Source organism: Denticeps clupeoides, chromosome 2 (assembly GCF_900700375.1).
Source record: "Denticeps clupeoides chromosome 2, fDenClu1.1, whole genome shotgun sequence".
Classification (NCBI taxonomy): Eukaryota; Metazoa; Chordata; class Actinopteri; order Clupeiformes; family Denticipitidae; genus Denticeps; species Denticeps clupeoides.
In genome coordinates, this window is record NC_041708.1 from 5,062,203 (window position 1) to 5,083,632 (window position 21,430).

Here is a 21,430-nt window from a genome sequence, read left to right on the forward strand (position 1 = left end):
TCTAGCGGCGAGATGGGAGTATTGACATCTGAAACAGCTACCGTTCGGCAGTGTTCGTGTCGCCGGAAATTGCCGAGTCTCATTCACCATGTAAACAAGGTCGCTCACTCGCCACTCTCGCACTCCTCACTGCAGGAGCGGCGCTGAAGGAGGCAGCGGGGCCGACACCGGCGTGAATTAGGGATCTTTTCCAGTTGCACCCGATTTCTACAGGTAAGTCAAAATGAATAGGTGTCAGATTACAAAAATTCTTAACTAAGTAATTGCAAATGACTCCAAAAGCTTTAAATAAAAAAAAAAACTTGTAGGTATTTTGCAGTGTATATTGTTGCAGAAAAAACTAAATATCTTTTTACTGTGATACAGTGAACTTGGAATTGTACTATTATGCTGTGCATTTTGCAAAACAATTATTTGCAACTATATCTAATTTAAAATGATATATTATACATTATATATATTATATTATATATATATATATATTGCCTGCACACATTGGTGCATGTTTTTTGGTACATGCATTTAAGAAAGCAATTTTAGGAGTTATGTGTGGTATTTTTGTAGCTGTAGCCTTACTACTTCACTACCACCCAGCTCTTCAACGTGCTCACAAGGTTCCTGTTTAATTCGTTTACCGGATCAGGAGGCTCGGGTTCAGGAGAGGTGCTGCTGGTGTGGAGCACGTGTGATGGATGTGCCTTCCTTTAATCCCCCACTCAACCCTCCAAGCCATAACGCATTCCTACGTGAAATGCGGGCTGCTGTGTCAAAAATGCGTTATACACTATACTGCATGAGGTGTAGAAATGGATGGAGTATGAGGTGGAAATGTGCGCTGCACTGGCATTAAACACGGTTTCCATTTGGCAGGTTTAGTGTCAGCAGTGGTATGTATGGCCCTCTAAGTCATAAGAGTGAAATCCCTCATGCACCCTCCCCACCGCCCCTCCACCCCTTTTAAATCCTGCTGCCTGGCCAGCGCGCTTCACTCCGGGCTGCTGCAGTGTTTAAAGACACCTGTTAAGTTATTGAAGGTTGGCTGAGTGTGTGTGTGTGTGTGTGTTTGTGTGTGTGGGTGCTGCGGACAGATGCTGGGTCAGCATAATGGGGTCCAGCAATCTGGCTTGAAAAAGTGCTCTCAGATGCTGTTTCAGATCTCATTGGAATTTCTCCCCTTCAGAGAGCAGTGGACGGGATGCAGTAGTACGCCGAGCCGGACAAATACCCAACCCGCGGTGCGCTTTTTACCCCACACTGCCCTGTTACCTTCACTGATCCTATTAAGGATCGGCCTCTTCAGCCCCCACAGGACTCTCTCTCTACTCCAATCCATGGCAGTGAACATTTTCAACCAATTTCACCCATCCACCTCTCATGTCTCATTTACATTTTATGGTATTTCTCAGATGTCCTTACAATCAGTAGTTACAGGGACAGTCCCCCTGAAGCAGTGGTGACCTAGCGGTTAAGGAAGTGGCCCCGTAATCAGAAGGTTGCCGGTTTCAATCCCGAGCCGCCAAGGTGCCACTGAGGTGTCACTGAGCAAAGCACCGTCCCCACACACTGCTCCCCGGGCGCCTGTCATGGCTGCACACTGCTCACCAAGGGTGATGGGTTAAATGCAGAGGACGCATTTAACTGTGTGCACCGTGTGTGTGTGTGTGTGTGTGTGTATCAATTGTGCGTGTATTTCAATCTCATGAGGTAACAAACAAGAGAGTGCTTGAATTAAAAGTGGGGGTGGAAGGATGGTGGTTCTGATGGTGGTTGGAAGCTCGTCCCACCATCTGGGAACCACGGACAAGAACATCCAAGGCTGCGGTCACCTTGTGTGCAGGATAGGTGATGCAAAGTGACATCCTTTCCAGGATAACTGACCTCAGTTCTTTCTGTAGAGTTTCATAATGGCACAGAGGTCAAATAACGTCCCTTTCAACACACAGGATCGATCAAAATGATGAAGGAGTGCCTTCAGTTCCTCATCGAGCCTGCCAAGAACCTCAAGATCCGTCTCAAGGTAAAAGCACGTAGCAAACCAGGTTTATTCTGGGCATATTGTCTTGTTTCCCTTGGGAATTGTCAAAGTCAATAATTTGATGGAGAAAACCCTTGTTTTTCTGCGAACGAAACTAACGTATACACAGGGCACGCGGAAAAAGGTGAAGACCATAAAGAGAGAGCCGCTGGTGGAAAGCCAGATTTTCATCATGGAGCTGGCCAGGGAGCTGAACAAACTCTTCAAGGTGCCCACGCTGCCGCCACGATGCAGAACCATCCCCAGAGCGTAGATCTGCTGCTCTAACGCTGCTCCGCATCTCCCACAGAAATCGGATGTCCTGGTGCACATCTGGTCCTGCGAGGACGTGTGGCCTCCACAACTCTGCCGTGAATTCATCATGGACTGGGCAGCTGTGATTGAGGATAAGGTCCTTCTTCCATTAAATTTACATTTACGGTATTTATCAGTCACCCTTATCCAGAGCGACTTACAATCAGTAGTTACAGGGACAGTCCCCCCATGGAGACACTCAGGGTTAAGTGTCTTGTTCAGGGACACAATGGGGTTTGAACCTGGGTCTTCTGGTTCATAGGCGAGTGTGATTTTGGTTTAGAGCCATTGTCTTGGAGCCATGAGAGTATTGGATGTATGGGTGTATTCTCTACCCTCAGGATTTTATTGAAGGTATCTACTGAGGTCTTCACAAAAGACATGTAGGATCTTGTAGGGTTCCTCTATTAGGGTTTTGGAAGACAAGGTAGGTCCAGACTGGAGGTTGTTTCTTTTAAAATTATGCAGTCCGAGAGTTCACCGTTTGTTAACCAATGACTTTCTGGGCCAGTCAGTCAATAGTCTTCTGCCCACTCTCTTTGCAAGGAGCAATTAACTGGACGTTTAGAGCCAACTAGCTTTGCTCTCCATTTGGAACTATTGATTTCCACACCCGTCCCCTCGTTAGAAAGCAGTTATGTAATCAGGCGATGTCACCATTGCCATCACTTCATCGACATGCCTGCCAGCGCACAGGACAAGCGCTAATGGGCATGTCGGGATAATTGATTGGCCACATGAGATGTTTGCTTCCTGATGTGCATGTTCAGGAGAAGACATTGCTGATAGACTACACACCAGAGAAGCAAGACTGGAGGGGCCATCTTCTGGGCATGCTGGAGCAGGGCGGGGAACACGACATGGGGCCATACAAAAGGTTCATCATGGACTGGGTCCGACAGCAAAAGGCTCGGCATCAGGTAGGAGAGCGAAGAGTCTCATTAAAGAAAAAGAATTTATGGATTTTTTTTCAGACCTTAAAGAAATGATATTATATTTAATAATGTCACTCCGAAGAGGAAATGAGCAGATACCAACGCACGACATGGGTGGGAAAAATAGTTTAATAACCCTGAATAACACTGAAACAGGACACAAATGAAACAAAAAGGCAACGTAACAGAGTCTGAGCGACGTACAAGAACTGACCTGGACCTCACACACCCTGTCCACTGGCAGCGCCTGGCTAGGTGTGACAAATAGTATATCATTTAAATTAAAAAATCTAATCAAAATACAGTCCAATGGAATAATAACATTTACACAGACGAAATCATAATTTATAATCATTCAAAATATTGTCATTGTAATAATTCTCCTAATAAAGATCATTATTAAGCGGTATCGGAGCAGCCCCCCCCCCCTCCCACGATTAAGTTATTAATGTCCGTGATCCTCCAGCCCGTTCCGCCTCCGCTGACCTCCTGTCCAGCGAGGAGTGATTGTGATTAAACACCCACTGACCCACTTTCTCTGATAATGACCAGCTTGTTTCAGCGAGAGATCTTTAACTTTTCTGCCCCCCACCCCCTCATCAGAACGGTATTTGGCCTGGGGAGGGACTGCTGATGATTTTGGACGACCTTGAGTTCCAATGGAAGAGAGGTCGTCTTCCCAGTCTGCAGTCCACCATGGAGCTACTGATCTTGGCCGCATTGGAGGAGAACCACAACAAGGTCAGGCTGCAACTGTCTTTGGGCCACACTCTGTTTTATTGCACGAAATGGTTGAGTTTTATGCAATAAAGGTTGTGAGTTTGAATCTCGTCTTGGACCTCGAGTGTGTGGAGTTTTCCTGCTCTCCCCGTGCTCTCCCCTCCGGGTTCTCCGGTTTGCTTCCACCGGCCGAAAAGCATGTACGCTAGATGAATTGGTGACTCTAAATTGACCTTACGTACGAGTGTGTGAGTGAATAGTGTGTGTGTGTGTGTGCCCTGCCCTACACCCAGCCTCCCTCGATGGTTTCTGGCAGGCGCGACCCGGAGTAACAGGACTAAGCGATTATGGATAGTGAGTGAGAGCGAGTTAATCCATAAGAAAACTCACATGAAGTGTTTGTGCTCAACAGGACGCCATTCATAAAATGTGGCTGGTGCAGAAACAGAGGAACCAAAAGATTGGTGAGGCAATCGCAATGTCTAGGCCCCATTGTAGTGGGTTCTGATGTGGGTGAATTTTATAATTTTATCACCTACTAAATAATGTATTCACCACTTTCTAAATAATTCATTGGCCCCCATGTCTCATATTGCACAACTGTATCACTAGTAGTAATAAATATTACTCTAACAATATCTTACCGTCACATTCTCAGATGCCACTCGATACTTACCTCATGCAGGTAAGTGTCACTATGTGCATGTATTTCCAGTTACAGCCATAAAGTGTTCTAACAGCTTTTCTGTTGTGTGTTGGCTCTACAGTGTGGAACTGGATATGTGATGCTGCAGGTATCTTGATATTTCTTGATATTTACTCTTGAATAAAAATCAATAATCAAACAACAGGCAGCTGGAACCTCTTTATCTTGAATTCCAGTGGAATGCTGTGTTCACTAATGGACTTTAAAAGGTCCCATGATTATTACAAACCCCTTTTAGTAGAGCTGACAACAGTTGAACAGATCAGAAATGTAATATAACGTGGTGCATCAGCAAATCTGGATTTGTTAGCTGTCAGTGTTGGTTTTCTATTTCGATTTAAATGACACCAGAACATGGCCGCTGTGTTGCAGAGGAGGTAAACATCGACAGAGAAACTGCAAACCCCTATCTGGTCATCTCTGAGGACAACAAAAAGATGCGGTGTGGCTTTGAGAAGAGGGAGGTGCCCAACTCTCGACAGCGGTTTGACAGCTGGTGGTGTGCGCTGGGCTCCGAGGGGTTCGCCGCGGGCCGTCATTACTGGGAGGTCGAGGTGGGTGACCGGGACTGGCGGCTGGGCGTGGCCACGGAGTCGGCACTGCGGAGCGGCTACAGGCCCCTGTCCATGCAGGCCGGCTACCTCACCCTGCGCCTGGAGAGAGGCGCCGAGCTCAAGGCCCTGACCGTCCCCTGCACCCACCTGACCCAGAGCCCGGCGCCCCGGAAGGTGGGCGTCTACCTGGACTACGACGAGGGCCAGCTGTCCTTCTATGACGCGGAGAGGCGGGCGCACATCTACACGTACGCCGAGAGCTTCACAGAGAAACTCTACCCGGTGTTCGGCACGGTGGAGGTGGTGAGGGACATGGCCATCCGACCGGCTGGGCTGAGGGAGCGCTGCTTCTGCCGTGGCCCGTGTCTGTGGAGCTAAAGCCACGCGGCTCCCGGTCACGCATAATAAATGCAGATCAACCACGGGTTATGCGAGGGGGACCAGAACTCCCAAATAATGAGCTTACGTAACTATTTTACTGTAGGCTAGACCTTTCTGTGCTTTTAGCCTTTAGGTTCTTCCTGTGAAGCTCATTTGCTGTGCACGTTTTGAATTTCAAGCATTAATAAATGATTTTAATAACATTTTGCCAGCGAACACTGAGCTAGATACTGTGGGTCTATTAACAAATTGGTGAATTCCAAAAAGCCTGTTAGCAACAAATAAATAGAATAAACAAATTTTATTTGAAACATTTTATTAAGTGCAACATTATTGACATGCATTACAGACTTTTTTGGCATTCAGTATGGTTTGGATAATGATGTAGGACAAACAGAGCGCTGGAAAATAAGACGCCCATGTACAAAAACGCGCATTTCAATTATTATTATTTTTTTATTACATTTTACTGATTAAAATATTTTATTCAATAATTATTATTTTCAATTCAATATTATTATATTATGTTAATCAATAAACCTGTTAATTACTTGCATTGCTGAAATTTTTTTTTTGTTTTGTTAAAAGTGCTGTTAAAAAAAGTTGTTTAAAGTTCTGGATGATTTTTTTTATTTATTTAAACTTGATATCTTTTTGCTGTGGCTTCTTCAGTATTTCCCAGAGCTCCATATTGCCTGGCATTAGAATAGTGACATGTATGAGGACTGTTCAAACATTTGTATATCATTTAAAAACAAAATATATTTTAGAAAAGAATTCATAGAAAAGAACAAAGAAGCCAAAAAGTTGTACAAACCAACAAAAAGTACTGGTGTATGGCACTTAAACATTTTTTTTAAATACATGTATAAACCATGCACATTTCTGGGGAAGTTAAGCATGTTAAGTATTTATGCATAACAGTACATAAAACACATTTAACCACACACACACACACACACACACACACACACACATATATATAAAACCAAATATGTCCCTTTTCAATTCTGAAATGAAATAGTTAAGTCAACTCCGTATAGACATGTCCAAAAATTTGGGCAGATCTTAATAGTTGATGTACTGTGAGATATTGACTCGTGAGTGCTTAGGTTATGTCATTTTTACGGTGGAATGATATTGAAATGCTTCAGAGTGACCTCATTGTGAAATATTGTCACTCCCAAGTGCTTGGTGCTATTGGCACAAGGACGTATGTTATTGTACCACATCAGGAAGAAAGCTGAAAGTTGAAAAGTGGGCATCACATGTAGGTTAAAAAAGCAACAGTCTCTTGAGCTTGTCGGAATGTTCTAAATTCTAGATTCAAGTCAGTCTTTAAAGCTTTGCAGATAATGAGCGGCCATTTTTTTTACACCAACAGCCTTTTAAATCTGAGCCCTTATACATCCCGCGCCTGCCATATGCTTATTCACACTTCGATAATCTCACCGAGGAGACAGCGCCATAATCACTGCGGCCAAAAGCGTCCGTGCTAATCCAAAGCCTTGTTCAAGGAGACACGCTGCGGAGGGGATAAATGGTTTGGTAAACAGCGCTGCAGAGTTTTATTCCCCAGGAGGGAAATCAGAGGGCCTTAAGACTTGCATGCATACGCGAGGAAAACGGAGACTCTGAAGCAGCTGATCCTGCGAAGTTCTCTCTCTGTGCGTGTAACAGATGGGGAGTATCTCACTGTTCCCCAGGAAGCATTCAGTTTCCTGCAGCGCACACTCCCGTTACTTGTAGGTCTTCTTCTCCAGCATCTTGGTCGTGCTTGTGCTGGAGACCATGCCCTGCTGCACCACCTCTTTCATCACCTGTCGCGTGATCATTCCACCGATCTCCGAGTGGGTGCTCATCATCATCCCCTCTGCATATCGACATGAAATTTGTTTATTATGTCAGATTTCGTGAGGGCTAACAACAGATTACCGAAATAAAACATTTGCTACACTTCATGAGACTGCTAAAACCATCTAATGTGTATAACGTCTGCAACCACACAATATACTTAAATAAGAATGAATCCCCATATTGACGAGCAATTTTTCACCATTATATCCAAAAAAACACCCAATTTGGCAACACTAAGCACAAGCTCCTGTCTCCTCCCTTCATCTTGCATTTGCCATCATTGATTTGTTCACAGTACCATCAGTGGACATCATAAACATGCCCACGACACCCAATGAGATCTCCAGTTAAAAAAAAAAATCACATTTTGATTAGTTTTTTTATTCACAATTAAAACCGTCTGTGTGTGTAAAACGTGCACAAGAGTAATGGTTTTGTGGTAATTTCATGTTGTGCATAATATATTAAACACCTAAATTATTGCATTACTAATAAAAAAGAAGTGAATGTGATATTTTACATACGTGACAGCGTACCTGAGAAGTAAGGCTCATTGAAGACGGTGTGGGTGACGTTGGAGCGGCTGCTGACCTCCGTTGGAAGGTTGAACATCTCCCTCTTTGTCATCGTTGACTGAGTGTTGTATTGAGACATGGTACCTGTTGCCATGAGAGTGAGGTTAGAACATTCGTTTTCCTGCCAAAGGCAAGGAAATCGTTTATGCCAATGAGTCTAGAAATACCTCCATCCTGTGACTCAATGGTGATGATGCCCTCTCTCTCCGGCCCAAAGCCCTGAGTCGTCTGTGCTTGAACTTTGAACTTGTAGGGCATGTTCTCACTCAGGTCTTTCACAGTCAGACTGGTCTCAGCGCTGTCGCCGCTGACCTTGAAGGTGCGAACGTCACCTGGAGATGGCCCAAATAACATGAGATAAAACATGAAAGTGTGAAACGTTTTTGCACGTGCAACCACGTACGCATACCTCCTCCGTGCAGCTGTTCACAGGTGATCACGTAGCCCAGGATGTCTCCGTTTGGCTTGCGAGGTTTCTCCCAGCTCAGCTGCAGAGCTTCTGGGCTGAGGGCAGTGAAGACCAGTGGGCCTGGAGCGCTAGGGGTGCTGAGGGTGAACGGTGAGCCTGGAGGAACGGAGGCAGAAAGCTTCAAAAACGTCTGTGGACAATCCAGACGTCGTGTTTGAGATGTTCACGACGCGGACATTCATGCTCACCTGGCATCGGGGACAGGGGACTCTTTGGGTCCACGGCGGACTCTATGGTTATGACGCCCTCCCTCTCTGGGCCCCATCCCGACTGGCTTTGCGCCTTCACCTTGAATAGGTAGGACTGGTTGGGCAGGAGATCCTGCACCACCACGGAGTTCTGTGCTGGGTTGGTCACATCGATGCGCATCGGCTCGCCTGCACAAAACAAACTCTTCACTGTTTGCACGGTGCTAGTGGCTAAACCCGTCAACATGTGGTGTCAAAGATCCCACTGACCTCCATTGAGCATCTGGTAGAGCACACAGTAGCCCAGCACATCTCTCTCACAGTGGGGCTCCTGCCAGCTGACCTTCAGGGCGGTGGGGCCCAGAGCGGAGAACACCAAGCGTGTCGGGGTCTCGGGGATACCAGGGGTCATGCGTGGTTCTGAAGGCCAAAGACAGAACCAGTCAGTAGGTTTCCATTCACAGTCCAAGTATTCAGTCATGGGAGAAGGGTCGATTTTAACATTTACAATTCGAGCATTTAGCCAACGCCCTTATCCAGAGCCACTTACAGTCAGTAGTTACAGGGACAGTCCCTCTGGAGACACTTTGAGTTCACCCCAAATTTACTCACTTACTGTATGATGTTTTATAATCGCATGTGCCGTCCCCTTAGAAACTGACGTGTTACGTCCCTGGACGTTTGCTCCCACGTGTTCTGTGTGGCTGGCTGTGTTTTGTGTCCTGTCTCTTTTAGGTTGACTTCGTGGGAGGAGTTGAAGCCTACCAGCTCCATCTACCATCTGCCTGTTGGTCACCTCCACCTATATAAAGAGACTTTGGATTGTGTTCGGGAGGTCCACAGGGTCTGCTAGGCCCTTACTCTTTTGGGAGGTCCCCAGGGTCCACGGAGATCTGCAAGGAGCTTCGTTGGGGGTCTCATTCGTGTGTCTTGTTGCTTTGTGTGATAGACCCTTTGTTGTTAGCCTGTGTTAGCCTGTTAGCTTTATGTGCCCTTTAGGCTTTATCCCTTCCTTTAGGCTGTACTGATGTTGGTTAGCTGTGCTGGGTCTGCTGTTTTATGGTACCTGTTAGCTCACTACAAATAAAAGCACTGTTTGTATGCTTTGTTTGGGTGTGTGTCTAAGAGTGGACGTCCTCCTCTCCACACCCTTGTCGCGTTTCCTAGACCCCTAGCTCAGGTTAGGAATGTGACAGACGACTAGAGCACTTTTGGTCCAATTGAACAATACATGCAGGTCTAGATTGACTACCAATCGCTCAAACTTTGAGCGGTTTGATTCAGTATGATTTCAGTCGTACTAAATCATGGCCTGAATACAATATGACCTTGAATAAGATCAGACCACTTTCTCCAATATTTGTGGCATTATGTTTTTCTAACACGGTGGTGTTGACTGAAGAAAAATGTCACATATTCTACACTCATCCAGAGATACTTGGACAGAGACTTATCATATCAGGGATCGTTTATTTTTTCTTTACCTCCACACACGTCTGAATCACAGTGCCGTGATTATGTTTCCGCTTATTGCCACTCTGTGGGTGTGTATCTCACACTAATCCAAGCCGGCAAATTTCTGACTCATAGCCCCTGGGAGACTGTTGGCTGCCAGCTCCCCCGAACCATGGGCACTCACCCTGCAGCACCCTTTCGAGGCTGAGCAGCGCCTCGTTCACGTCCTCCGACTGCATGTGTGCCCTCGAGCTCATGGCCATGCTGTAGTTCTGAAGGGACGTGCTGTAGCTAGAGCCACCTGCGAGCCATCAGCCAGCCAAGAGAAGAAGGAGGAGGACGATGGAGGGATGGACGGAGGAAGGAGAGGGAGAGAGGATGGGGCAAGGTTGCAGCAGAGGAGAGGTTAGAAATGAGTGGAGACAGAGAAAGAGAGGGACCACAGGGCGCAGGTCAGCAAAAGGGCACTAGCTTCTTTTTTTTTTTTTTGAAACGCAGCAGCACCGCAGCCCATCCTTGATTGATAAAGCCATGAACTCGTCCAAAGGAGAGGAAAGTCATGAAACCCTTACTCAGGCTGTCCATGAATCCGTGTGGCATATCGCCCATGACGATGGAGTCCCTGAGGTTCTCGCCTTCGTAGTAGCCCCTGTTCTCGGTGCGTCGCCTCACCATCACGTCCTGCGTGAGCAATCCGCCTTTCATCAAATGCTCCTGATTGCGAGAGATGGAGCTCCCTGGAAACAGAATATGCATTCAGATTTACATACAGTACAGCCCAAATGTTTGGACACACATTTTCATTAAATGTGTTTTCTATATTTTCATGACCATTTACATTGGTAGATTCTCACTGAAGGCATCAAAACTATGAATGAACACATGTGGAGTTATGTACTTAACAAAAAGTGGAGACCTGGCCTCCACAGTCACCGGACCAGAACCCAATCCAGATGGTTTGGGGTGAGCTGGACCACAGAGTGAAGGCAAAGGGGCCAACAAGTGCTAAACACCTCTGGGAACTCCTTCAAGACTGTTTGAAAACCGTTTCAGGTGACGACCTCTTGAAGCTCATCGAGAGAATACCAAGAGTGTGCAAAGCAGACTCAAAACTTGTTTTCAGTTATTGCACCTTTTTTGTTAAGTACATAACTCCACATGTGGTCATTCATAGTTTTGATGCCTTCAGTGAGAATCTACCAATGTAAATGGTCACACACTGAATGAGAAGGTGTGTCCAAACTTTTGGCATGTACTATACATGACATCTGGACTCAGTGACATTCCTTTTTCTATGGTTTATCTCAGTATTTAGACTTTACATCCCTACATGACCCAGAGACACATAACTACAAAGATATTCTTTTTGAATGGTAGAATAGCCAGACAAATGATTATTCATTAAACCAATGGAACAATCCATTTTAGCCTCTTAGCATGTGAGGAATATTAATTAATTTATTTTCTGTATTTACAAGCTACAAATGAATGAAAATATGTTTGGAATTAGTCCAAAGACTTATACTTATATGACTCTTATATTTAAAGTCTTTATCTCAAAATGACTGAGCAAGTTTTTTTTTCAAGCATACTAAATTTTAGAATTTTTAATTTTGGTCAAACAAAAATTCCATGCCTGTTCATGTCTACAAGGTATATTAGGAGCATAGATAATTGAAGACAACAGAAGGGAAAGATAAGAAATGGATTCTATTGCAAGGAGGAAGTTTAAATCCACTCCATTTGTCCCTTCCACTATTAGCTTCATTGACAAAAACATCATTAAAGTTTGTCTTCTGTGTTTCTAAAATAATTACATACCAACAAGTTAGTATTTAGCTCCTTCTTACCAAGAGATAACTAGCATGCAGTACATTGTTGACTTTTTATCTATTTATTTTTATAAGTAGATAACACTGTATTTTTATAATACAGCGCTCTTAGTGTTACCTTGAAACCTCAGTATGTACCTGGGCCCGTGATGTATGTAGTGGTGGTTTCCGTTGTCGCACCCCCCAAAGGCCCTTCGTAGGTCATTGGGGACCGGGTCACGGACTGGTTGTAGGGTGACGAGCTCATATTGCGTGTGATTGAACCACCCCCGTGTGATCCACCTGGGCCAGTGATGTATGTAGTGGTGGTTTCAGTCATTGCTCCTCCCAAAGATCCTTCATAGGTCATTGGGAATCCGGCCGCGGCCTGGTTGTAGGGTGATGAGCTCATATTGCGTGTGATTGAACCTCCTCCGTGTGATCCACCTGGGCCAGTGATGTATGTAGTGGTTGTTTCCATCGTGGCTCCTCCCAAAGACCCTCCGTAGGTCATTGGCGATCGTGGCGAGGCCTGGTTGTAGGGTGACAAACTCACATTGCGTGTGATTGAACCACCTGTGTGTGAACCGCCTGGGCCAGTGATGTATGTAGTGGTGGCTTCTGTCGTAGCCCCTCCAAAAGACCCTTCGTAGGTCATTGGGGATCTGGGCGAGGCTTGGTTGTAGGACGATGAGCTCATATTGCGTGTGATTGAACCACCTCCACCGGAATACAGGAAATTCTTCTCCCACTTGCCGTTCATCATCTGATCTGTAATTGTAAAAGGTTGCATGTGGTTGAGGTAGGTTTAGCATGCTATCATAAAAAAAAACGAATTTATTTAAGGGAAATCACAATTTTGATTTCAAAAGCGCAAACGCAGAATGCACAAGAGTAACATGATGGTCAACCTTCCAAGGCAAACTCATGTAAGTCCCAGCTTTCCTGAAGTGTGACTCTCGAGCAGAAACCATTACTGCAAGCTGCTTCCTTGACAGCGATGGAGCCAAGAGCAATGAGTGGGAAGAAGGCAAGATCCCCGGCTGTTGCCGCAAACAGAGCTGAGCAGAACTCTAGCGCCGCGACCCAGATAGCTTGTGGAGGATTGCGAGATGATGGGATGGCCGGTAAGGTGGGCCACGTTAGGCTGGCATGCTGCCTATCATGGCGGTCTTCACCTTGGTATGGGGTCAGGGCATGGGTTGGGCGACGTAGCTGCTCTTCACTGTTCTCGGTGTCGCTGCTCAACCGGCGGGGGATGATGTCGGCTGGAAGCCTCCAGGAGATCTTGCGGAGGTCCAGGTCGTCGCCAACAAGCTGAATGTGCTTCCAACGCAAGCCTTGGTCAGCCAGAGGTAGGAAAGCAAGCGAGCATGGTGGGGGAGAGTCGGCCGTGTGGCTGGGGTTAGTCGCTTTACTCTTTTGGCAAAGCAAGAGCTCAAACAGACATAGGACACGTCCACACAAGAACAAATTTTTTCTAAAGCAGGCTGTTGGTTTCTAAAAAACTTGCGTCCACTCGGGAGCGTTATCCGAAATTTTGTCATCCACATGGAGACTTGCTGAAAGGCCCAGCTCTGTTTTAACCCCCTCCACACCTGTAGGAGGCGCTGTCACTCCCTGGCCTCACCCAAAGTGACACCCGCTTTGTGTAAATCATCCGGAACACGTCATTATTCTCCAGCCTCGTCTTTTCATTAGAAACGTGGTCTGTAAAGAGGATTTCTTCTAGTTGCCTAGTGAGATTCTGCAGCTGCTGCAGCACAACCACACACATTTGGGGTTATAGGTCAGGTTGGAGGTTCGGCTAAAACGTCAGCAAAGAAAAGAGAAATTCACTCTGGAACCGTTTTAGATAGTAACTGTTCTGGGTTCCCTGAAACACCGTCTCCGTGTGGATGCAAGGACAGATTGGATAGAAATGTTCCCGTTTTAGAGAAAAATGTTCTTGTGAGGACCGGGCCTTAGAGATGGCAGAGCTGAAGGATAAAAACTGGAAAGCTGACAATACCGGCCAACAAAAATTTGAACCATATGAATTTGAGACCTTTGCTAGTACTTTTGTGACCTTTTCCTGAAGGTACATACATTATATAGTACTTTCAGTCTAGATTTTAAAATGTTTAAAATCAGGACCTTTTCAAAAGAGACATAAATAAAAACCCAAGCAAGCTGAAAGATACAGAGTATGGAAGTGGGCAGAGCTCCAGTCGCAGAAAGTGAATGAATCATTGAATGAATAAATTCAGCTTCATCAGATGCTGAACCGGGAGTGGGTTGATTAATGATGTTGGCTCACATCATCTTGGGGTGGCAGGAAACTGCTTGCGCACTAAATCCCTTACCTCTGCAGGCAGTGCAGAGCAAAGCCACTTTTATGGGCATCAACTGTGCAGTGTCCTACAGGGACCCATGCTACTTTCCGCAGTGTAATCAGTGTAATCCACTGATGTGGAATATGACACAGGAAATAAAAAAGAGAAAGAAGTAATCATTTTGATTGGTTTAGATGGAAATACCTTGAGCACTGCGGTTTTGGATTAGGTGTCAAGAAACAGAGTGAAAAAAGTACGACCAGGCCAAGGGAAATGTAAACTAAAGCAATAGGCTCAAAATGTTGCTAAATCTCAATTGCCACATGTTTCCATGCAGTGAAAACGTGCTTTCTCATGACGATGGACTGTCAGAACCCTCTAGAGCAGGAGTTGGCAACCCGTGGCAACCCGGAGCCATCTGCGGTTCTTTCATCCTTACACCGCAGCTCCCTGTGGCTTTCGAAAAATAAATAATTGAAGCGTGTTTTAAATTAAATTTATTCGGTTGTTTTTTTTTTTTTTTTACTGTATTTCAAAATGTATAGATTACTGGGGTCTTGTAACATTAAAATGCAATGTGCTTAATTTTCCCAAATGCCGTCAATGCGTATATGCCCACCACACTGCCTGCCCATATACCTTTCTCAATATCTTATGTGCAATATGTTTCATGTGTATTCATATGTTGTTAATGGTACATAGTAATATATGTTGATATATTCTATAATAACATATTTTATATGTAAGCAATATATAAATATATGAAATAGGATATATGACAATATATCAAAATACTGCTATTGCCATTTTCATATATTTAATAAATACATTGTTATACTATTTAATATATTATTATATATACTGAAAAATGTCCTACATTAAATGAGATTATATATTGAAAAAGGCATTACAAATATATGGGGAAGTTTCTCATATATTGAAATATATTTAGCAATGTATATATATATATTTAAAGCAATATAAATTCTAGTTTATAGCAATATACGTTTGTTTCATGAGGGTGACCACCCCCATCAGGCTCAAATGGCTCTTTGAATGTTAAAAGGTTGCAGACCCCTCCTCTAGATCCACCAGGTTTATCTCTATTGCAGCAACTACACTAGCTATTATTATTTCTAATGAAAACGCAATGCTACGCAAGCATGCTACGCAAGTTATGTTATGCAAAGGAGCATCCAATTATGGGAGAGGCCAATTAATTTTTTTCTAAATTGATGTGTTTCTTTAGGGGGATTTTCTATTGTTCACGATGTAAACGTAACTGGAAATGTGTCTCATATCACAAGGATTTGACCCCAAAAAGCATTGATCTTGAATCTTAGCTCACATAACCCACCTTCGTCAGAAACACTGGGTCGCTTGCTGCCGGTGGGGGAGCGAAGGACCTCATTGCTGTACATCAGGAAGCTGTCATACTCATCACCGGCATCCACAATCGGGATATCTGGGATTATAGGGACTGGGAGGAAGAAAGGGATCTGTCAGTCATTGTGTATGGCAGTGCTTAACTGTCTCAAGGAATATTTGATTTGGTTTGCAATTTACACGTCAAGCTCTATTTGAAAAATTGTCCTAGACTTTCTCGGTTTACAAACGTAGCCAATGCTAGGAAGAGAATTAAGAGTATATTTCTTTCCCACTGCTTACTGGACATCGGTCTAGTGGGCTGAGTGGCCAGGTTAATGGTGGCATCCCTGTAGGGTCCCCAGCCAACTTTATTAGCGGCACGAACTTTGTAGCGGTAGGTCTGCGAAGGCTGCAAGTTCTCTATCAGCAACATGCGTTTCTTGGGATTGTCGATCTTCACCGTCTTATCGTTTCCAGTGGGCTCTAGAATGAGTAACATCAGAAAAAATGTATCAGCAGCTGGTGAAACATACGTGTTCAAGAATAAAAATGCGGTATTTGTTCAACGATAAGCATCTCACTTTTATTCTCATCGATGGGCGTGTAGACAACCTCATATGCCGTTATGACACCATTGGGCTCTGCAGGCTCTGCCCAGCTCAACTGAGTGACAGTAGGGCTGATGACATTGAAGGCCAGACGACCGGGTTCGCTGGGCACTAATGAGACGAGGTGGAGATGGATGAACCATGTGTTCCAAATAACAATTTAGAAGGTCATGGAAGGCTGAGAGTCGTACTCACCATCTTCCAGAGTCTGACACTGCACAATGTCACTGTAAGGGCCTTCTCCCTGTGCGTTGTAAGCGCACACGCGCGTTTCGTAGTCGCAGTACGGGTAAAGATTCGTCAGCTCTGCCTGTGGGGTCTTCACATCCATTACTGGGGCCTCTTCTTCTGGGTCGCCGTAGACCCAGTATTTCACCTTCGAGAGGAGCGTGTCATTACACAGTTTTACGCGGTCTGCAGTGAACACGAAATTTTCCTCTGCTCACCTTGTACCCCTGGGCATTTGGTGGAGGAGTCCATTTGAGGCGGATATCCTTTGGGCCAGTGGCGGTTGCCTTGATGTTTGATGGAGGGCTGGATAGCCGCCCGGCTACAACAGATTGAATTTTTAGAAAAAACATTGGGAAGGAGTAGAAGGTTGCTATAAAAAAATCGATCAAATGCCTACCAGAGACAACAGGGGTCTCAAGATTTTTCATCTGAATAGACTCTGTCACTTTCTGCTCATGGTTGAATCGGCCCATTCCCATCATGGGAATATTTGCATCTGTGGAGACAGGGATGTCACCAAACCAAAGCCATTTGAACATCAGTATCAGTATTCACTGTCGGTCCGGGGAACTTACCAGCCGGATCGGCGATGGTGATGGTGGTGCGAGGGTATTTGCCCAGCCTGGCTGCTGGCCGTGGGTTGCTAAGGTCCATGATGAACTGCTTCACTTGTGGGCTGTTCAAGAGGCTGTCCTTCTCGCTGAGCTCAAGAAGCTTCACTCTAATAGGTTTCTGCTTTTCTCCAGGCTGGTAAGTAAGATCTCCATCCACTGACACATAATCCTAGGAACATTAGATAAAATTACTAGTCAGAACTGCAGAAGCAATAAAGACATGAAGCTGGTGATCAGTGCCTGAGAGCTTTCTTCTCACCTTCTTGTCCTTGGCTGTGAGGTCACGGGAGCTGTAAGTCACCTGGGTCCTCAGGTCCTCTTCTATGATGTCTCTTTTCACAGGGATCTCCACCACATCGTCCAGTCGGCTGAAAGTGTATGCAGGCTCAAGGAAGGTGAAAACACTCTTGGCTGCGAATGAAACGCCACAAATCATTAGAATACAGCTTTATCAGTTTATCTGCCCAACATCTGTCCACACAAGAATGCGTTTCTCTAATGCGGGTTTTCTGTTTCTAAAGGAGCTTTATCTGAAATGTTGTTATCCACACTGAGATGCAGAGAACGACCCCAGCGCTGTTTCAAAACTCCTTCCGCACCACACCGTCTCACAAAAAAGCTCTCCTTGTTTGGTGTCTAGTTCTCCTCCGCGGTGTATTAAACATGTTGTTCTTCTCCAGCCTTTTCAGCATTTTCACAAAAAATACGCATTGCCGTCCACACGGATACGCGGAAAAAAAGAAATAATGTTCTCCTGTAGACGGGGCATAAGACAAGACAGAAGCTGGACCCTAACCTTGGTCCTTGGTGATGGTGATGTCAACAATGCGGCGTCCCAGCTCGGCTATGCCCACGGGAACTCCCAACGCCTCCACGCGTAGCTGCTTCTGGTCATCGTCCTCATCTTTGAGGAAGAGGGGCACACGCACGTCAACCGACTCCACGTTCTGCTGGAGCTCCACCAGACCTGTAGCCTCTGCAGATGCATGTTGACCAAACTGTCAGTGCTGGGACATCAAACGCAAAACTAATCCAAACAGTTTTTTAGTTCTGCAAAAGCAAGGTGATGTCTGATTTATGGATATGGATAGTAGGGGTGGTAGAAGCCTAGTGGGTAACACACTCGCCTATGAACCAGAAGACCCGGGTTCGAATCCCACTTACTACCAATGTGTCCCTGAGCAAGACACTTAACCCTAAAATTGCCCCAGGGAGACTGTCCCTGTAACTACTGATTGTAAGTCGCTCTGGATAAGGGCGTCTGATAAATGCTGTAAATGTAAATGTAAATGTAAATAAATAAGTAAATAGCCTTTATATTTAATTATTATTACAATCTGATTTTATATTGCTGTAATACTGTACAGTAAATGTTAAAATTTAGCCTAGTAAGGCAACCAAAAACATCTCAACAGAGGAATTTAACTATGTCACTTTTGAACAACATTTGGCTCCCATGCAACCTGAATGCAGTACATCAAACAAATTAGTTACAGTCGTCACAGTCCAACTCAGCGTTAGTTGTCTTGCTCAGGGACACAATCTTAGTAAGGGAGGTTTGAACCTGTGACTGCACGGTCATCTGGTTCATTGGTGGGTGTTACCCACTTAGCTACTACCATAGTGTTTCAGTGTTTCAGGCGGGCACACAAAATGACGCAGTGGGCTGTTTCTAAATCCATGATATGGTGACCAGTTGTGTAGAGGAATATTTAAAATACCACGCAGACAAATATTAAGATGGGGCAGTAGTGCTTCTTGTACATGTTGTAGTGTGGGTCTGTTCTGCACAAGATGAACTCTGACCTCTGTCTGATGCTACAGTGTAGAAGCCAGGCAAGACTTTAAGACTGCTGAAGTTGCCCACTTGGACTTGCTGGTCGGTCACTTTGACGATTTCAGGGTAGCTGGCACGTGGTGCTGACAGGACTGTGTCCACAATGGTGTAGTTGGGTCTAGAAGTCACATTTTTTACAAAATGATCAAATGAAACATACTTGTTAGTAATATATGAGCAAAGTTTTTCATTGTTGTGAAAATTTATACCTTGTGCCAGCATTTCTGTGAGTCCTAAAATGCAACAAAAGAGCAATCAGGGAAAATGTGAAATGGAAATATAAAAGCTTGAAAAAAATACGAAAACATAAAAACCAGGAACCTCACCTGAATTTTGTCTTCTCTAGCTGCTCTGCTCCTGGGATACGGCTGTAGATGGTGTTCAGCTAATACAGGAACAGCAAGCTCAGCTCAGCAAAAGTACAGTTGTGTGAGTACGGTCGACACGGTCGAAACAAGTCGGCACTTACGTTGTCCTCCACCTGGTGTCGCAAGGCTTCAGAATCGGCACTGTCCCCACGAGCCAGGCTCTCTGAGTACAAGCGGTTCAGGCACATGGTGAGGGGGAACGGGACTGGAGAGAAAGAGAGCAGGGCGTTAATAAATTGAATTTATGCAAGTTGCCTCAATCACCGTGTTGGCTAGTTTTCACCGGATGCAATCACTGTAACATTCTTGAAAAACTTGTTGTGATGCGTTGATAAACAGACAGAAAGACAGCTAGACAGATAGATGGTTAGATCATTTTATAATTGTTATAGTCAAAATTGTAATCAAGTGAAAGTCATTATGAAGCACGGCACACGGTGACACAACGGAATGTGGGCACGATACTTTGCTCAGTGGCACCTCAGTGGTTCAGGATTTGAACCGGCAACCTTCAGATTATGGGTCTGCTTCCTTGCCTGCTAGGCCACCACTGCCCTCGAAATCAGTATCGGTATCATATCAGAAATTAGAATCGGTATAACCAGTGTTTTACTTGCCATTATATCAAGAAGAAAAGCATCTAAGGTCCAAGTGACTAATGTTACTGAAAGTTTCCACGTACCGATCTCTTTAGGACTGGGCTGCACTTGGGCCAGTGGGTGGTTGGGGCCACGGTGGACGTTGTCTGTGACTTTCCAGCGCACTACATCGCTGCTTTTCGGAGGACCTGTGCGCACCATTGGAGTGTCCACGTAGTCATGTGACAGCATGGAACGCTGGAACAGGTACTGATCCTCCTTGAAGCCCACCCTGCGACCTGCGTAGAATAACTACAGTTATCACAAGCCGCCATTCTTTTAAATTATTCAAAATGAATGCATACCTCTTCCACAGCATGGGAGCAAAGCAAGGCAGGCCTTGAGGAACACAGAAATCTGATTTTAATGAATGCGTCAAGGGCAAGGGAAACAAATCGCCAGTATTCTGTATGTATCTTTTGTATTTTTAGCTAGGCCAGCTGGACAGGTGATGTGTAGAACACTCTACTTTACTTTCCTTTACTTTATTTAGCAGACGCTTTTATCCAAAGCGACTTACAAGAGGAAGACACCAGCAATTCTCATTCGATTTCTATAGAATATTGAGTTTACAAACTAAGAGCCCTGATAAGGCTCAAACTTGTCAGTGAAGAGCATGCTCAGAGATTGTTAGGTAAATTATAATGTATTTATACATTTTTGTATTGGTTGTGCAATGTGTACGCATGTGCGTGTGTAAGTGTCTACCTTGCAGCAGGCGCAATACTTCCAGCAGCAGAGAAGCAGCAGACCCAGAAGTAGCATGAGGAACATGATGAGGGGGATCAGCCACAGGAAGCCACCAGGAGGGCACTCTGGATGCAGAGATTTTCATACACAGACATATGTGTGTGATTAATCGTGGTTTTGTTATTGCGTTGATCACGACATCTTGTCTTAATTATATTGCATATTTTTTTACTGGCGAGCCAAAGAAAATGACAGAGGAGGTGCCTTTATTTTTCCACATCGAGTTAACAAGCCTTGACAGCAATTTTCTAATTGTAGTCATTACTTTAATCACCCATTCATCCACACATACAAAAACCAAAAAAAAACACTCACTCTTCTCCTTCAGCACTTGAACCTCCGCCTCCTTGTCTTTAGGATTAGGGGGGTAGTCTACCGTGAAGAAGTATGTGCAGTCGTCGTCCTCGTCTCGTAACTCGCAATACTCGATCACCCTGTCCTCTGTAAACAAGCACAGAGGATATTCAGTCAAGTCCATCGACGGGCAATGCCTGCCAATAGAACGGCGTGCAGGATCATGCCAGGGTTACGCCTTCTTACTGTCTTTCAATTCGTCCACCATGGTGATCTCAAATGGACAGTCGGCACACTGCTCTCCCTTCTTCTCTCCAGTTTTCCAAGCCTTGCACTGGACGCAGCTTCGTCTCGATTCACACATCCCCAGTTGAGCCTGGACAAGGACACTGGAAATCGAAAAAAACTCTCCAACATACTACAGCAA

At 45.0% G+C, this 21,430-nt stretch overlaps 2 protein-coding genes across 3 annotated transcripts in view; one reads left to right on the forward strand and one right to left on the reverse strand.

Annotated features, from left to right (window-relative positions):
* On the forward strand, positions 1-6,181 carry LOC114784790 (erythroid membrane-associated protein). The gene is made up of 10 exons (XM_028970483.1): positions 1-213; positions 1,944-2,017; positions 2,145-2,243; positions 2,325-2,426; positions 3,100-3,249; positions 3,868-4,005; positions 4,397-4,448; positions 4,643-4,669; positions 4,752-4,778; positions 5,063-6,181. Exons 2-10 carry the CDS (start codon positions 1,955-1,957, stop codon positions 5,620-5,622), a joined length of 1,218 nt encoding a protein of 405 aa, XP_028826316.1. The 5' UTR covers positions 1-213; positions 1,944-1,954; the 3' UTR covers positions 5,623-6,181.
* The window catches only part of itgb4 (integrin, beta 4), a 23,153-nt gene continuing 7,647 nt past the window's right edge, over positions 5,925-21,430 (reverse strand). The window contains exons 16-42 of one of the 2 annotated variants that reach the window (XM_028970472.1): positions 21,250-21,379; positions 21,025-21,150; positions 20,668-20,774; positions 20,265-20,298; positions 20,004-20,198; positions 19,423-19,526; positions 19,280-19,338; positions 19,163-19,186; positions 18,923-19,071; positions 17,913-18,092; positions 17,376-17,527; positions 17,078-17,285; positions 16,900-16,998; positions 16,718-16,821; positions 16,467-16,647; positions 16,245-16,382; positions 15,964-16,146; positions 15,653-15,775; positions 12,140-12,751; positions 10,742-10,906; positions 10,354-10,470; positions 8,985-9,134; positions 8,715-8,903; positions 8,467-8,622; positions 8,225-8,389; positions 8,019-8,141; positions 5,925-7,498 (exon numbers count right to left, since the gene is read on the reverse strand). In XM_028970472.1, coding sequence (XP_028826305.1) covers positions 7,365-7,498; positions 8,019-8,141; positions 8,225-8,389; positions 8,467-8,622; positions 8,715-8,903; positions 8,985-9,134; positions 10,354-10,470; positions 10,742-10,906; positions 12,140-12,751; positions 15,653-15,775; positions 15,964-16,146; positions 16,245-16,382; positions 16,467-16,647; positions 16,718-16,821; positions 16,900-16,998; positions 17,078-17,285; positions 17,376-17,527; positions 17,913-18,092; positions 18,923-19,071; positions 19,163-19,186; positions 19,280-19,338; positions 19,423-19,526; positions 20,004-20,198; positions 20,265-20,298; positions 20,668-20,774; positions 21,025-21,150; positions 21,250-21,379 — 4,107 coding nt within the window. In that variant the 3' untranslated portion in view covers positions 5,925-7,364. The remainder of the gene's footprint in view (positions 7,499-8,018; positions 8,142-8,224; positions 8,390-8,466; positions 8,623-8,714; positions 8,904-8,984; positions 9,135-10,353; positions 10,471-10,741; positions 10,907-12,139; positions 12,752-15,652; positions 15,776-15,963; positions 16,147-16,244; positions 16,383-16,466; positions 16,648-16,717; positions 16,822-16,899; positions 16,999-17,077; positions 17,286-17,375; positions 17,528-17,912; positions 18,093-18,922; positions 19,072-19,162; positions 19,187-19,279; positions 19,339-19,422; positions 19,527-20,003; positions 20,199-20,264; positions 20,299-20,667; positions 20,775-21,024; positions 21,151-21,249; positions 21,380-21,430) is intronic. The other variant, XM_028970473.1, reaches the window with a different exon arrangement.